This window comes from Perognathus longimembris, chromosome 5, assembly GCF_023159225.1.
Source record: "Perognathus longimembris pacificus isolate PPM17 chromosome 5, ASM2315922v1, whole genome shotgun sequence".
NCBI lineage: Eukaryota > Metazoa > Chordata > Mammalia > Rodentia > Heteromyidae > Perognathus > Perognathus longimembris.
The window spans coordinates 7,742,753-7,759,568 of NC_063165.1; the positions used below are offsets into that span (position 1 = coordinate 7,742,753).

Below are 16,816 nucleotides of genomic sequence, written 5' to 3' on the forward strand. Positions count from 1 at the left end.
TAAAGGATGTGGCATATAACATGCTTTATTTAATTCATTTTTGTGGATTATGCCTTTACACATGTTTTACAGGTGTGGAAACTTTCTGTAATAATGATGTGGCCCATCTCTGCTTTTTGAAAAATTGTAATTATTGTTGGTGCTGCTGAAAAAGTGGTGGGGGAGGAAATGAAGAGTAAAAGAAAAGGGAAATCATTTAAGGAAATGAAAATTAAAGACAGAAAACAGTTAAGGTTGAGACTAGTAGTCATTTTCTAATGAGGAAATTAATAAACTTGTGTTGCCTATGAACTATTAACATGTTAATAGGACATATGGTTTAATTTTAAAGTTTGATCATTACCCACAATTTCTGCTCTGGGACAAGTTAAATGTTAGGTTGTAGAATTTTTAGATGCCAGGTATAGTAGGTGGTAATGACAACTAGTGTACATAGTTTTTTTTTTAATGGCCAAGTACTGTCTGTCAACACGGTTGACTATTAGATAAGTTACAGTGTCCTCCCTTTTTAAGAAACAGTTGCAAGTTGAGGGAAGAAGTGACTTTATAGTTGTCTTTTCAGCCTTGAAATGATTAAATTTAGACTCGTTATAGATGACTTTATATTAAGGTTGTAAAATTTCACTTTCTTATAAATAGTTAGGATGTACAAATTTAATAGAAAAGTAAACAGCTTAAATATCAAGTCATAAAAAGAAATTAAGCCCACTCTTCCAATTGGACCAGTAAGTAGCAGGATTAGCCTACCAAGGTAGGAACAAACCAGCACTTTGGATCAATGTAGCTCCTGTGTAAATTTCCTTGCTTGATTTTGCTACAAACAAATGAAAGGAAAGGCTTCTTTGTCTGTAAACAGTGAAATCCGGTTTCAGGACTATCAGATCTTCTAATTTGCCCTGTGAAATATAACTAACCTAGAACTATAACAGGAGTTTTGCTTCTGACCATGATGAAGAAGTAGGAACTAGATTTCTTCACCCATCTCGAAAAACAAAATGAACAAATTATATAAAGTGATTTTAGAAGCTGAACAATGAGCACCCCTTGAGCCTATCACTGAGAGAAGGAAACAAGTAAGGTGGGCTTTACAGTTGTGTCCTGACTGCCTGGAGAATTTCCAGGCCACGGCAGCAGAGGATGTGTGCAAGGAAGCTTGACATGCTCCCTGAATTGAGGCAGAGTTGGGAATGTGGAGGCCTAGGGCTAGGTACCAGAAAGGAAATGATCAACTAGAGAGCTTTACTTCACGAGAGTACTGACTAATGCCAGTGTGTGGAAAGATACCCAAGGAGAGGGAAGGAATCACCAAAAAGAATCAGGGAGAAAAGGGTCTGGAGTTCACAGGGCTATGAATAGCTCATTCTGTCAGAGTAGAGGAATCTTGTAATATACAGGCAAATGGACAGAGTACGCAAAAGGATCTGTTGTTTCAGGGGCAAATTAGCCCCAGACTACTAAATTCTGCTCTGGTCCTTTCTGTCAAAACTTAAGAGAAGGACTCAAAAGGATCTGCTTCCTGGGTTTTAAAAAGACCCAAAAGAAATCTTCCTTAGTTTTCAAATTTCTAAATAATTATACTCTGAACAATTTAAGAATATAAGAATGTAAGTATGTGTATATATGATCCTGACAAAGTCACAATTAAAAATTAGTATATATGAAGGACTGGGAATGTGGTAGCTTAGTGGTAGAGTGCTTGCCTAGCATTCATGAAGCCCTGGGTTTGATTCCTCACTACCGTATAAACAGAAAAGGCTGGAAGTAGGCTGTGGCTCTAGTGGTAGAGCGCTAGTCTTGAACACAGAGAGGTTCACGGACAAAGGCTAGGCCCTGAGTTCAAGCCCCAGGACTGGCAAAAAAAAAAAAAAATAGTATATATGGAAGAAGCAAAAAATAGACCTCATTGTCAAGGCTAAAATTAATAAAGGACATTAAAACGGCTATCATAATATACTTCATATGTTCAAAAAATGAGGGAAGCATGAGCATACTAAAGAGAGATATGAAAACCTAACTCAAATTTCTATAAATGACAGTCACAATATCTAAGGAAAAAATACACTTTAGGGATTAGTAGATTGGCCATCACAGAAGACATGTTTGGATAACTTGAAGACACAGTATAGAAACTATCCAAAAAGACTAAAATAAATAATCAGCATGAGTAGAACTGTTGGATAACTTTTTTTTAATGTCAGGTGTGGGGCTTGAACTCAGAGAGCCCTAGGCACTGTCCCTAAGCTTGTTATTATTACTGTTATTTTGCTTCAATTAGCATTCTAACACTTTGAGCCATAATTCCACTTAAAATTTTCTGGTGGTTAAGAGTCTGACAGACTTTCCTGCTGGGCCTGGCTTCAAACCACAATCTTCAAATCTCAGTCTCCTGAGTAGCTAGGATTACAGGTACCAATTCAGGCAAGACATGATATTTTTAAAGAATCTTCCAAATAGATTAAGAGAGATAAAGACAAAAAGGAAAAGTCTTATCAGTTAAGCCCTCTCTACTTGTCCTTCCACCCCTGCAGTGTGGAATAGCTTTAAGTGATCCATATATATAATATATACACACATATACATATATGACATATATATTATATTTATATAATAGTATATATGTGTGTGTGTATATATAATAGCATGTAATTGGAATCCTTAGAGGGAAGAAAGTGGGGAAGGAAAATGTTGGTGTACACCCAAAGCATACTTAGGCTACTATGTATATAACCACTAAAGAAAAAAATGTAAAAGATTTCTTCAGACATATCCATGAACTAAATATAATGGATTGCTGTTGCAAACCGCCGCGAGTGCCTTATCTCATGACCAGGAGCAAGATAGTGATGGAAACTGGACCAGACTGTGAAACTGGTTTTGGAGCACCATGGGGCCTGTGCCTCTCACCAGCAACAGATGCCCAAGGTCCTGTTAATGGGGTCTTTATTGATTATCAGACAGGGGTATATGTGCAGAAAGTAAGTTAGCAATCTTTAAGTTACAGACACAGGTATGGGAAACAATCCCAGGAAGAGTGACTTCCTTATCTTATGAAGCAGAGGTAAGCAGCAAGCCACCACTATTTGTGTAGACCTTTACCAAATTCCAAGGTCCAAGGAAGTTTGGATTCTGATTAACTCACATTTAGGGAAGAATCTTGGGTCACTGTAACTAGGAACCATTGAGATTTCTCAGGCTGCTCCCAGCTTTCTGAGTTTTATTTCTCTTGTATTCCCTTCCTGTGGTTGTACCCCCGCCACCACTGTATCTCAGCTGAGTACCCTGGATACTGTTGGTACAGGTATTAGAACTGGGGAAGGGAGAAGAAATATCAAAATCGAGAGACAAAGGACAATAAGACCAACCATTCCAAAAGCAATACCTACAAAACCATTTGGTATAAACCAACTGCACAACTCTTGGGGTTAGAGGGAAAGGGGGAGGGGGGAGGGGGGAAGAAGGGAGAGGAAGTGATAAGAGGAGGAGAGGGAGGAGGTTGAATAAGAAATGTATTCATTGCCTTACATATGAATCTGTAACCCCTCTGTACCACACTTTGACAATAAAGAAAAACGTTTAATTTAAAAAAATGGAAAAGAGAGAGAGAGAGAGAATGGCATGCTAATTCTCTTTACCAGACCTCACAGCTCAGCATTTACAGGTTCCCATAGATTGCAGTTAAATAGTATTGGTTTTCTTCCCATTCATTGACAAACTTCAGGAATTCTGATGTGATAGTCCAAATCAGTGAAATTTAGAGAGGCATTAAGAGTAAAAGAGGCAATAGAGCAGAGTGGACAATTGTAACCAAAAGAGGTATAGCTTTAAAAATTGCATAGTATAGTTGGACTTGCCTGAGTTTCTAATGGTTCTTAATAAGAATTGGTTTTAGCCAGGTGCTGTTGGCTCACGTCTGTAATCCTAGCTATTCAGGATCCTGAGATCTGAGGATCAGGGTTTTTCAAGCCAGTGCAGGCAGGAGAGTTGGTTAAGACTCTTTGCTCCAGTTAACCACCAAAAAGCCCAAAGTGGAGCTGTTGCTCCAGTGTTAGAGCACTAGTGACCACCTAGACCCTGAATTCAAGCCTCTTAGTACTGGCACTCAAAAAACCAGAAGCAAGGCATTGGTGGCTCACACCTGTAATCCTAGCAACTCAGAAGGCTGAGATATGAGAATCATGATTCAAAACCAGCCTGAGCAGGAAAGTCCCCGGGAGACTCTTATCTCCAATTAACAACTCAAAAATCAGAAGTAGAGCTGTGGCTCCAGGTGGTAGAATTCTAGCCCTGAGCAAAAAGAGCTCAGGGACACAGTGTCTAGGCCCAGAGTTCAAGCCCCACACCCACAAGAAAACAAAAACAAAAACCAGGTGTTGGTAGGTCACAACAACAACAACAACAAAATATATATATACATATATTTATATTTGTATATAAATGTATAAATATATATACTCATTCTTCAGAATGTAGTTGTGCAGTTGCTGGGTCATAAAGTAGGGTATGTATGTATTGTTTGAAATTTGCTTTTTTAATTGGCTTTTGCTTTGGCTAATTTCCTGTTTGTTAATCAGGTTTTAGTGTCATAGTCACTTCCTCTGTCAAACTTTAACCACTGTTCTCATCCATCAAACAATTTTAATTTAGGTCTTAGTGCAGTCTACTGGTACTCCATAGGATTTACATCTATCTATCTTACCTATTTTTGGTGTTGGGGCTTGAACTCAGTTTTTTGCATGCTAATTATGCATGCCATCACTGAGCTACATTCCCTGCCCTTTCAAAAATGTAGCGTATTTTGAGACAGAGTTTAATCCTCCTGCCTCTCTCCCTCCTACAAAGCTAGGCTTACAGGAATGTACCACCATACCTGGTGGTTTAATAATTGCGCATTTGCATGGTTATACAATGCTTGTCTTCCCCGTGTGTTTGTGTGTTTGTGTGTCTGTAAGTGTTTGTTTGGTACTGGTGATTGAACTCAGGTCTTGTGCATGCTAGGAAGGTGCTCTATACCACTTGAGCCATACCTCTGGCCTGTTTTTGCATTGGTTATTTTTAAGTTAGCATTTCACTTTATGCCTGGACTGGCCTAGACTGTGATCCTCCTACTTGTGCTTCTCTGTGTCACTGAGGATGACAATGTATGCCACAGCAACCAGCTGTTGTGCTTTCTTATAGCTGAGATAGAAGGTGCTCAGCCATTGATTGAGATGGGAGTCTTGTGATTTCTTTTTCCCTAGACTGGCCTTGAACTTGTTGATCTCTGCCTTGCCGTAGGATTGTGGGCCAGCTGAATACTCTCTGTTTTTATTTCTAGAACCTTGCCTTGGTCCTGGTACACAGTAGGCCTTCACTAAGTATTTGTTTGCATGAATGAATGAAAAGCTGTTTGTTGGCAAAACTGGAATGTGTAGATATTCAGAATGCTAGCTTGGATAGTTTATTGTCAGCTGAATTGTAATAATTACAAAAGAAAAATATTTTCTTTTGAAAGTAATTTTCATTTTATGTATGATAAAATGGAAACAGGCCTTACTCCTAGCTAGCTGAGTATATAATCTTGAGTGACTCACATAATCTCTAGTCTTTTCTTCTGAAAATGAGAAGCTTGGACTTACATAACTTCTAACATCGTCTGCATTTGAGGTGCCATAACCAAAGTGTTGTCTGAATGCAAATATACTAACCACAAATTGCCATGCATGCAACCACAGGCAAATTGTGATTTTTAAGAGCAGCATTCTGGTTTGCAATCTTACTTTCATATTCTTACTGACATTCTTCCTTCTTGTTCTTTTCCTCCCCTCTATTTCTCTCTTTACCTCTCTCTACTTTTCCCCTTCACTCCACTCTTTTTCTCTCTCTTCTCTTCTTTTTCATCAGGATCTTGCTATGTAGCCTAAGCTGATCTGGACCTTAATATCACCCATGCTGGCTTCAAAAGCACAATCCTGCTTCAGCCTCCAATGCTGGAATTTCAGGATTGTACTGCTATACCCAGCACGTTATTGATGTTCTGTAGCTTCTTTATCAACTGGAAAAGGGCAGTCTAATCCTAGGCTGGAAGTGTTGAACTATCACAAACTTTCCATATTGTATAGTAGAGCCTTCATTAGGTAGCTTCATTATTTAGTTTGCATTACTGTAATTCTTTAGGAGTTAGGGAAATGTACATTTAATATTCAAGTAACTTTTAAGTAATAGATTGTTCTTGGGTAGTATTAATTTTGCTTCTTTCTTGTTCAGATGGTGGAGTTGGCAATGCAGGTCTGACCTTCCATTGACAACTGTTCACTCAGTGTTTAAAACAAGAGTTACGGGCTGGGGATATGGCCTAGTGGCGAGAGAGCTTGCCTCGTATACATGAGGCCCTGGGTTCAATTCCCCAGCACCACATATACAGAAAACGGCCAGAAGGGGCGCTGTGGCTCAAATGTCAGAGTGCTAGCCTTGAGCAAAAAGGAAGCCAGGGACAGTGCTCAGGCCCTGAGTCCAAGGCCCAGGACTGGCAAAAAAAAACAAGAGTTACAACTTATGAAATTAAAAATAGTCATAGGACCAGGCTCATGCTACCTTGTAGTTTGGAGTCAGCCCAGGCAGACAAATTGTTAAGAGTCTTATTTCCAGTTAATAAATAGAATAAAAAAGAGAATTGTTGACAGCAAAAAGACAAAACTGGAGGTGTGGCTCAAGTGGTAGATCACCAGCTTGTGAGCAAAAAGCCAGGCAAGAGCATGAGGCCCTGAAGTCAAGCCCCAGTACTAGCACAAAAAAAGATTAAAAAAAAAAAAGCATGTTTTCATCTGAATTTCTGTAGCCTGATTTTAGCACTTCATTATTTGCCTTAAAGTCTAATTTGAGAATGGTGTAGTAACTGCTGACTAATGCCAATCATGTCATTAGGACATAGTTCTACATATGTAAGCCACACAGCACAAAAAGATGTGTCTGACCTCAATAGAGTAATAAAGAGATGTTGATATGTTGTTAATAAATAGCATAACAGAGAATTATTGACTTGTTGACTTTTGGTAGAAAATAACTATACTCTTGACAGTTTCTGTGCTACCCCTCATATATGCAAGGCTAGTGCTGTAGCCCCAGCTTCACTCTGAGAGGATGTTGTAGTATGTGAGTATTCTACCTTTCCAGCTTCTCTTTTTGTAATTTCTTTAGCTTAAGTAAGAAGAGCTAGGAAGTGATGCTGTGGCTCAAAGTGGTTGAGTGCCAGTCTTGAACAAAAAAGCTCAGGGACAGCTCAAAGGCCCTGAGTTCAAGTTACATGGACCACCAACAACAAACGGAAGAAAGAGAGAGAGAGAGAAGAGATGTAGGTTAGGCCTACCACCAATGACCAATTCATTCAGATAGAAGAACTTGGTACTAGGCATTGATGGCTCACGCCAGTAATCCTAGCTACTTAGGATGCTGAGATCTGAGGATTGTGGCTCAAAGCTAGACTGGGCAGGGAAGTCTGTGAGACTCTTATCTCAATTAACAAACAAAAAAAAGCCAGAAGTGGACTGGGGTCAAGTGGTAGGGCACTAGCCTTAAGCAAAAAAGCACAGGGACAGCACCCAAGCCCTGTATTCGAACCCCAGGACTGGCACACACAAAAAAACAAAGATCTTGGAAAGCATGCACAGGACTAAACTAATAAATGAATTCTCTTAAGTTACAAGATATTGCTGCCACATGATTTTGTGTAGTTTTACATTTTTCTTAACCTATTCTGTGATGCTGAGCAAAGGATGGTGAGCTTACTGTTTTCTAAAGATAGTTTTTGAAAATTTCAACAGAATAGAATATTAAAATTGTTCTATTAAATTATTCAGCATAAATGTAAATAAAACATTTATGAAAGAATATAGCACTGCTGTCTCTTGTACCATAGAGGAATTGCCAGGTCTTCACTTTTCACAGCTTGTTTTATTTGGTGAATGTTTCAGACCCTTGAGAACAGGCTGTGGGGCCATTTTAAAGTTATAAGATTTACTTTTCCTTTACAAGTTTATAAGACTCCATGTGAAACTTGGCTAATACACCCAGTATAGGGTAATTGGATTTGGAAAGTATTTCTCTGACCATTTGTAAGTCCAGGATCTTCTGGCTATAACACTCACTAGACATTATCCTCTTTCACATTTTCTTCCTGAATGTTTTCAATGTGCCAGTGAATGTTAGAATATTTTTTTAACCTATTTATTTTTGGAAGAGTCAGACATGTGTAGAAATAATGTGGTGCAATTGAACACAGCTTTCTCTGTCCCAGCTTCAACTGCTGTGATTTCATGGATACTTATCTATATCCCAGTCCACTGTGTGTGTGTGCACACATGTTTACCTGTATATGGGTGTGGTGGTGTGTGGTGGTGTGTGCGCTGCCAAGTGGGCTTGAACACAAGTCCTCTCCCTTGGCTTTTTCTCTCTGGGTCCACATTCTGCTACTTGAGCCAAGCCTCTAGTCCAGCTTTTTTTGGTGGTTATTTGGAGGTGAAATCTCAAGGACGTTTCTGCCTGAGCTGACTTCAAACCTCAGTCTTCAGATTTAACCTCCAGTAGCTAGGATTACAGATATGAACATCATGCCTGGCCCTATACACTTTTTTGATGCTCTACCTCCCATTTATTTTGAGATAAATTTTACACACCCTAAATTTTTCAGAATGAATCATTGTTATCATGATCTCCTCTTCTTCTTGTTTTTGTTTTTTTTTATCGTGAGAGTTAAATTCAGAGCCATACTCATTGTGGCAAGCACTCATACTGTCTATATCCCTAAGTTTTCAGCATGTATTTCTAAAAGATGAGGACTCATTGTTGACTTTTTGTTGTTTCTTTGTTTGCTTGGTTTTTTTGTTTTGTTTTTATTTTTGCCAGCCCTGGGGCTGGGACTGAGGGTCTGACCCCTGTCCCTGGCTTCTTTTTGCTCAAGGCCAGCACTTACCACTTGTGCCACAGCACCACTTCTGGCCTTTTCTATATATGTGGTGCTGAGAAATTGAACCCAGGGCTTCATGTATTTGAGGCAAGCACTCTACCACTAGGTCATATTCCCAGCCCCTTGCTTGTTTTTTTAAGACAGGGTTTCTTTATATGTTCCAGACTGACTTGGAGCTATGTTGCTCATTTTGGCCTTGTATGCATGATCCCCCTGCCTCAGCCTCGCAAGTGCTGGAATTGAAGGTGTGCTCCACCAGTCCTGGCATTTGTTGTTTTTTAATAACCATAATGTCAATCATTACCATGCCTGAACTATTAACAGTGGTTTTCTTTTTATCAAATAATTTATGTTCAAATGACTGATTTCTCATATTTTTGAGAAAAGTTGGTGCTACTTACAGTAAGGTCCACTCCCAGGAGGGCTCCATGCAGATGCCCCCCACCTGTTTAAGTCTGCACCTAGTACCTGAGTTACCGAGGTAACTGGCACACCTGGAGGCAGTTAACAACTCCTTCTCTGAGGTCACATCTAATCCACCTGGCCATACCTCCCACCCTTTCCTATATAATACGGCTTCCTTTTCTCTCTTGCTCTCCTTCTGTTTTTTTCTCTTCTTCCTTCCCCTCTTATCTCCCCACACCTCATTTTGTGTGTGGGGTCCAGCAGTTTGCTCTCCCCCCAGTAAACTCCTTTCTGCCTGAACCATGTGGCAGGTTTCCTTCCTGTCTAACCTTACGTCTGATACCAAGACCTGGGAGGGGACAGAGTCAGGAGTCACTGGATCTCCTCCTCCCTCTGCTCTTCTGAGGGTTAATCTGCCTCCTTGATCACCCCTCCTAGGACAAAACTGCCAAAGGCCGGAGGAAACTCACTTCTGACGTCTCGCCCATCCACCATACTATCTCCTCTCTTAAGTCTGGTGGGTGACTCCCATCTACAAGTCCTCTGTCTGACCACATCAGAGGGACCCCTTATCACTTTTTGGCCAGTCTGTTCTCATTTCAGGGATGCCTGAATAGAGAATTTGACTCTAGGTCCTTGCAGAGCCCCTGTCTATGTCCTTGTGGACCCCCATCTATGTCCTTATGACTCCTATGTCCTCACCAGACTACTCCATAAAGTAAAAATGCCTCATAGGCTAGAAAATCAGTCTCAATGGCCCAACCTTTTGGCTTGTGCCCTCGAGAGTGCAACTCGGGCTGGGTTCCAGGGACCCCTAACTCTAGGTTCCCTGTCAAAGGCTAGCCATTCTGGATTTGATCTACTCCACAATCTGAAGGAAAAAGTGGACAGTTTTAGAGAAATAACTCTTAAGTGTTTGTAGTCAATTTTTAATAAGTTACAGCCCCTGCCTCATGAGACTTCTTCCAGGCTTCATTCAAGGACTGGCATCTACCACCAAGGGACAGCTGTTGCTTGCCTTCTCCCAGAGGGGCCATATCTACACCTTTTACCCTTACTGTCAATGCCCCTTGGCAGCAGGAAGTAGCCAGAGAGAGTCAGTGCCTTTTTTCATAATTACTAAAAGGCCAGAATGTAAGTAAGGTCCACCTCCGGGAGGGCTCCATGCAGATGCCCCCCACCTGTTTAAGTCTGTACCCAGTACCTGCATTACTTAGGTAACTGGCACACCTGGAGGCAGCTGCCTTACCTCCTGCTTCTCTGAGGTCACATCCAATCCCACCTTTTCCTATGTAATCTGGCTTAACAACTTCCCCCCCCCTTTCCTTTTCTCCCTTCCTCTCTTTCTTTTTCTCTTCCTTCCCTTCTGTCTCCCCACACCTCCATCTTGTGCATGGGGTCCAGCAGTTTGCCCTCCCCCCAACAAATTCCTTTCTGCCTGAACCATGTGGCAGGTTTCCTTATAAGTTCTGTTCTGTGACCTTATTTCTAGCACATGTTCTCTAGTAGTCAGCCTTCAGCTGATTAGTGTTTATGATGTGAGGACAAGTTTAAAGTAGAGCTATAATTATAGATTTATACTTAAGATGATTTTGTATTCTTAGGAAATAAACACTTTCAATCAGTTGAAAACTAAGAAAATATTTGAGACATGAGTGAAAGGTAGTGTTAACTGCTGAGAAAAGATTTATCCCCTCAAAAATAATCTATCATGGGATTTAGTGACTACTTACCCTGGGGTATGAAAGCAGTCACTTTAGAAGCCACGTGAACTGAAGATATGGGCCACTTTACCTTAGCTGAACTGCTAAAGATCACTCCTGAGATGTCACTCCCAAAACAATGGCCTTCTTAAACATTTGTACCTACTGTGGTCAGAAATCAGTAACTTCTAAAAAGGTTTGTTTTTCCTTGTGGCTTGTTTACTTAATGGCCATCATGAAAGGGGGAAAATGAATTTTTCCTCAAAAAGTAGTTTGTTATTTTTATTGAAAGCACAGTGAATACCTTGAAAGACCTCAGTAAGCAGGAAGTGACTAAATTTTATCTACTTGACTTTGATTTCCACTCATTCTTTCAGATTGTTTCCTCAGCCCTTCACACACCCTGCCATTTCATAAACTCCACTAGTTTAAACCTTGACTGGCAGTCATTTAACAATGGCTGTCTTATCCTTCCCACTCACACAAACACGTGAAAATTTCCAGAGCTTCTGTGAGCAATAAACATAAACTTCAGTAATAAAAGTAGTAGGATTTTTTTTCACTGGTAGAGTAAAAACTGCCAGTTTCACCTCGTGGGTGAGCACTTAATCGATAGTTGGTGGTTGCAGTGTTCAAGTCTATTAAGTTGGTATTTTGAGATAGGAAGAAATGAAGCCTAGTTTCTATTATTAGTAGTACATAAGTGGCTGTATTGTAAAATAAAGACAAGAAACACTGTCAACTAGAGTGATGAGGGAAAATTCTAGGAAGTAGCATTTTGGTTAGAGATTTAAGGATGAATAACATTTAAGAATCCAGAGATGACTAAAGGTCATTCCAAATGAAAAGAACACTAAGAAGAGGAGATGGAAGAAAACATAGAACACGTGTAAGGGACAACAAATTATTCATTTTGGCTGAAATAAAAGCTACAGGGGAGCTGGGAATATGGCTTAGTGGTAGAATGCTTGCCTTACATGCATGAAGCCCTGGGTTCGATTCCTCAGCACCACATAAAAAGAAAAAGCCAGAAGTGGCTTTGTGACGCAAGTGGTAGAATGTTAGCATTGAGCAAAAAGAAGCCAGGGACTGTACTCAGGCCCTGAGTTCAAGCCCCAGGACTGGCAAAAAAAAATACAGGGGAATATTATTAAGGGAAAAAGATTAGGGATGACTTGTTAAAATATTACATTTCATCTAAAAGTTATATACTTTTTCCTAAATAATGTAATAGGCTTTCTTATTTTAAGTATTTTCTTTATAGATGATTCTTTAATTATTTTATAGAATTAAAAATTAAATTACCAGAGAACTAGAACAGTAGTCTTATCTCTCTTCTGTCATCTATTTTTATATATTTTACTGTCTACATGGACACTGTATGTAGGGGCTGGGAAAATGGCCTAGTGATAGAGTGCTTGCCTTGTATACATGAAGCCCTGGGTTCAATTCCTCAGCACCACATATATAGAAAAGGCCAGAAGTGGCACTATGGCTCAAGTGGTAGAGTGCTAGCCTTGAGCAAAAAGAAGCCAGGGACAGTGTTGAGGCCTTGAGTCCAAGCCCCAGGACTAGCAAAAAACAAAACAAAACTTATGTATATGGTGGTTTATGTCTACAATCTTGGCACTAGGGAAGCTGAAGCAGGAGAATGATGAGCTCCAGGTCAGCCTGGCTACATCATGAAAACCTATCTCAAAAAAAAAAAAATCTATGAAAAAAAATAAACAGGCTCCAGAGTTCAAGCCCCACCACCGACAAAAAGAGACAAAATGAAATGTACTCGTTACCTGACTTATGGTAACCCTTCTGTACAACACTGTAATAATAACAAGACTATATTTGAAATACACAGATCATATAACCTGTAAGAAGTCTAGAATAATATTTGTCCAGGAACGTCCTATCTTTTGTCATGAGAGATATATAATGAATACTAAATTTCTAAATACTTGCTTTTGTATATTTTCCTCTTTTTTGTTTGTCTCCCCTCTCCCAGTGCTGGGGATGGAACTCAGGGCTTCCCAAGTGCTAGGCAAGTGCTTAACACTGAGCTACTCCTCCACACAGCTTTTTTTTTTTAATTGTCAAGATGATGTACAGAGGGGTTAAGGTAGTGGATACATATACATTTCTTGTCATACCTGTTATCCCCTTCCTCATTTTTCTCCCTCCTTCCCTCTCCCTGGCCCCTCAACTCAACCCCCCCTTACTTCATTATTTTTTCAAAAAAAAATTTTATCCTTTATGTACATTGTCACTCTAGTCTACAATGCTTATGTCCTCTATGATTATTAACTGTAAAATAATTCCTTCCAGATTGGGTGATATATATATACACACATATCTTTTCTTTTGCTTAGTGTGATCTGTTTCTTCTTTTTCTCTAATTTTCCCTCCTCCCTGCTGTCCTTGAGTTGCTTAGTTTGTTCTCATCAGTGCCCATTGCAGCTGTTGGAACCTTTCTACTATATTTCCCATCCCCCATTTTCCATTCATTCTGTGCCCTACTCCCAGATTCTTTCAGATGTGCACCTCACACACCACTCTTAATGAGGCAACATTCATAGAAGTCAATTCTATTTACTTTATAAAATACAAAATTTATTTTACAAAGTTTTGTGTTTGTATTGAATGTTAGGAGTAACTTTCTCTAATCACACTGTAATTATACTAGGACCCCCAGGGATGTGGAGTAAAATATAAATCCCCATAACTTTAAAACTTTGGTAAAATCTTTCCACCTTAATTTCATACTGGTTAAATTAATGAATGGTTAAATAAAGGCCCACAGTAAATTATGGGCATATTAGAAAATGTGACGATATTAATTAATGGAGTGATCAGGTCAGTTGTTAGTCTTACTTAGCCTGTGCTAACCCCACAGGCTAAGTCATCAGAGCACATCATTAGAAGGCAGTCATGAGGTTACTAGAAAGGAAGTTTAAGAGTGATGGTTTGAAAAAGGTGAAGTAGATAGAGAAACATGGTGCTCACAACTCTGGAGAAGAGTTTCAAGGAAAAGACAGAGATCTCTTAAGTGGCAAAGTGCTGTTAGCCAGGCAAGGTGGGGCATGCCCATAATCCTAGCACTTGAGAAACTGCAGGCAGGTGGATTACGAGTTTAAGACAAGTCTTGGCTATGTACTGAGAAATTGTCTTTAAAGAAAGGAATATGTTTAGAAAATTTTCTTTTAAATTTAGATTCTTGGGTACTTAGAATCTGATGTTTCATATAATTTTTCTTAATCTGTATTTTTCTTTTGTAGCATTGGCAGAAAAAGAGGCAATCAAAGGTACATACTCCAAAGTGCTGGATGCATATGGACTCTTAGGTGTTCTGCGGTTAAATCTTGGTAAGTTTGTTACATAATATAAATTAATCCACATTTTTCATTTTTGCCTGTGTAATTCTGAAGACTTGAGAGAGACTACTTATGTATCATTTCAGCCTGTACTTGACCTCTAAGTGTGGTATACCTTTTAAACATTTTTTAAAAGAAAATTCATTAGCCTACTTAGGCTAATATTATACAATTTTTGTTGCACCAAAAGACAGTGCTACCTTCTGAAGCTCATATGATTTCATGTTCCAGAGCTGGTGTCCTGTTTGAACACATTAAGAGAAAATGAGAGGACTGACCTTTTTCTTTGCTTAAGTACATTTTCAGAAAAGGGGCCTTCATGGGACCTACACAGATCTCCTTGGTATATAGTGGAGAAGACATCTGTTTTGAATTCAGGTCTCATCCTTAATGTCAGCACTATGAGCTTCAAAGTGTAGTATTTGTGATTATCAGTTTGTCTTTAAGGTATAATGCAAAGTGTAGGCCAAAGCTGGTACTGGTTCATGAATTATTTTTGTTGCTGATTTGAGATGGAGCAGCAAGTTCAAAACCTGGTGTCTTTCACTGATAACATCTAACTATGAAGAAAAAATAAACAAAGAATAAATTTAGTGTAATGGATTTCCATTCTGGAATAGGTAGTACTTCTTCTCATTATGTGCTGGTAACAATGGACCACACTTTGTGTAGCACTGGTATATAAAATGGAAAATTTTCATTCATTATTCATCTATCATATGTAAAGCACTGTTCCTGGGTTTTTAACATATTTAAATACATGTTTAAATCCATTTTAAAAGGGATTATATCACCAGAAGTTCATGCTAACATACTCAGCTTAGTAAGTTGTTACTTATGGAATAATAAGTAATTAGTCAAGATTCAGGGCCATTTCTTTCTATTTCTTTTTTTTTAGTTTATTATTATTATAGAGGTGATATACAGATGGATTATAATTACATGAATCAGGTAATAAGTTAATTTCTTTTCATACATTCTCTTACGCTCTCAGGGCCATTTCTGCTTATGTTAAAGTACATTACTGTTGGCTTCCAGGTACATACCGATTTCATAGGATTTGATATAATGAAAAGAAAAAAAAAAAAGATTAGTCAGGCATCATACCATATACCTATAACCATAGCCCTTGGGAAGTGGAGGCAGGAGGATGGCAAGTTTGAGCCAGAATGGTGCATTACATGGTGAGACTATGGCAACTCCAATCTACCTCTACAAAAAATGTTCCTTAAAGTTCTTATAACTCATATTGCTTTCTAAAATGGTTTCTAAGGATTTATTGTCCATATAGCATCAGCAGCTCATATATTTATGCCATTTTTTCAACCATACCATTTACAAAGAACTTCAGTATTGGCTATTCCTAGTCATCACTAGGGAAGGTGGTACAGGCACAATATATTTTTTGATTAAATATTTATAGCTCCAAGTTAAGTATAGTTTTGTAAATGTGAATTTATCCTGTTAATGCTTAGATAGATACTTACATAAATTTTTGTTTTGTGCTGATCTTGAGCACTGTCCCTGAGCTCTTTTGCTCAAGGCTAGAGTTCTACGACTTGAGTCACAGCTTTATTTCCAAGTTTTTGGGTAGTTAATTGGAGATAATAAGTCTCATGAACTTTCCTGCAAGGGCTGGCTTCAAACTGCCATCCTCAGATCTCTTCCTCTGTAGCTAAAATTACAGGAGTGAGCCATCAGTGCCTGGCTTCAAATTATATTTTAACAAGCATTTTTTCCAACTTAAAAAAGCCTTGTTTTGAATTTCAGTGTATCTATTAAAAGTTTAAAGTAATTACTGTCAGATTTAAAAGGTAGAAACAGAAGAAAGTCTGAGTGAAAGTCTGAGTAGCTTGAAAATATTGGAAATTTTCAGTCAAATTTTAATTGAAAAATCCTTGGTTTTTGCAGGTGATACCATGTTACATTATCTTGTCCTAGTCACTGGATGTATGTCTGTTGGAAAAATTCAAGAATCTGAAGTTTTTCGAGTTACTTCCACTGAGTTTATATCACTTCGAGTTGATGCTTCAGATGAGGATCGCATTTCAGAAGTACGAAAAGTTTTGAATTCAGGAAACTTTTATTTTGCATGGTCTGCATCTGGAGTCAGTTTAGATCTGAGTCTTAATGCACACCGTAGCATGCAAGAACACACAACTGACAATAGGTTTTTCTGGTGAGTCCACATTTCATTGTTTCCCTTTTAATCATGTTCTGTGAAGTAGATTGGTGACTTTAGGGCATTATACATTCAGTGGTTGCTATTTCCAGAGATAATAAGGAATGAACATTGCTGATTTAGCAATGCTCCTCTTTTCTCTCCCCAAGTGTTCAATAGAACAGCCACTATTGGCTTGGCATCTAACATGAAATCTATTCATGCTTTCTGATAAAAACTCATT

The 16,816-nt window shown here is 38.8% G+C and overlaps 1 protein-coding gene across 7 annotated transcripts in view; it reads left to right on the forward strand.

The window, feature by feature from the left end:
• Positions 1–16,816, forward strand: part of Synj1 (synaptojanin 1) — a 90,684-nt gene that overhangs the window by 8,255 nt on the left and 65,613 nt on the right. For all 7 annotated transcript variants that reach the window (XM_048346304.1, XM_048346306.1, XM_048346305.1 and 4 more), the window contains exons 3-4: positions 14,316–14,402; positions 16,323–16,590. In XM_048346304.1, the coding sequence (XP_048202261.1) occupies positions 14,316–14,402; positions 16,323–16,590 (355 nt within the window). The remainder of the gene's footprint in view (positions 1–14,315; positions 14,403–16,322; positions 16,591–16,816) is intronic.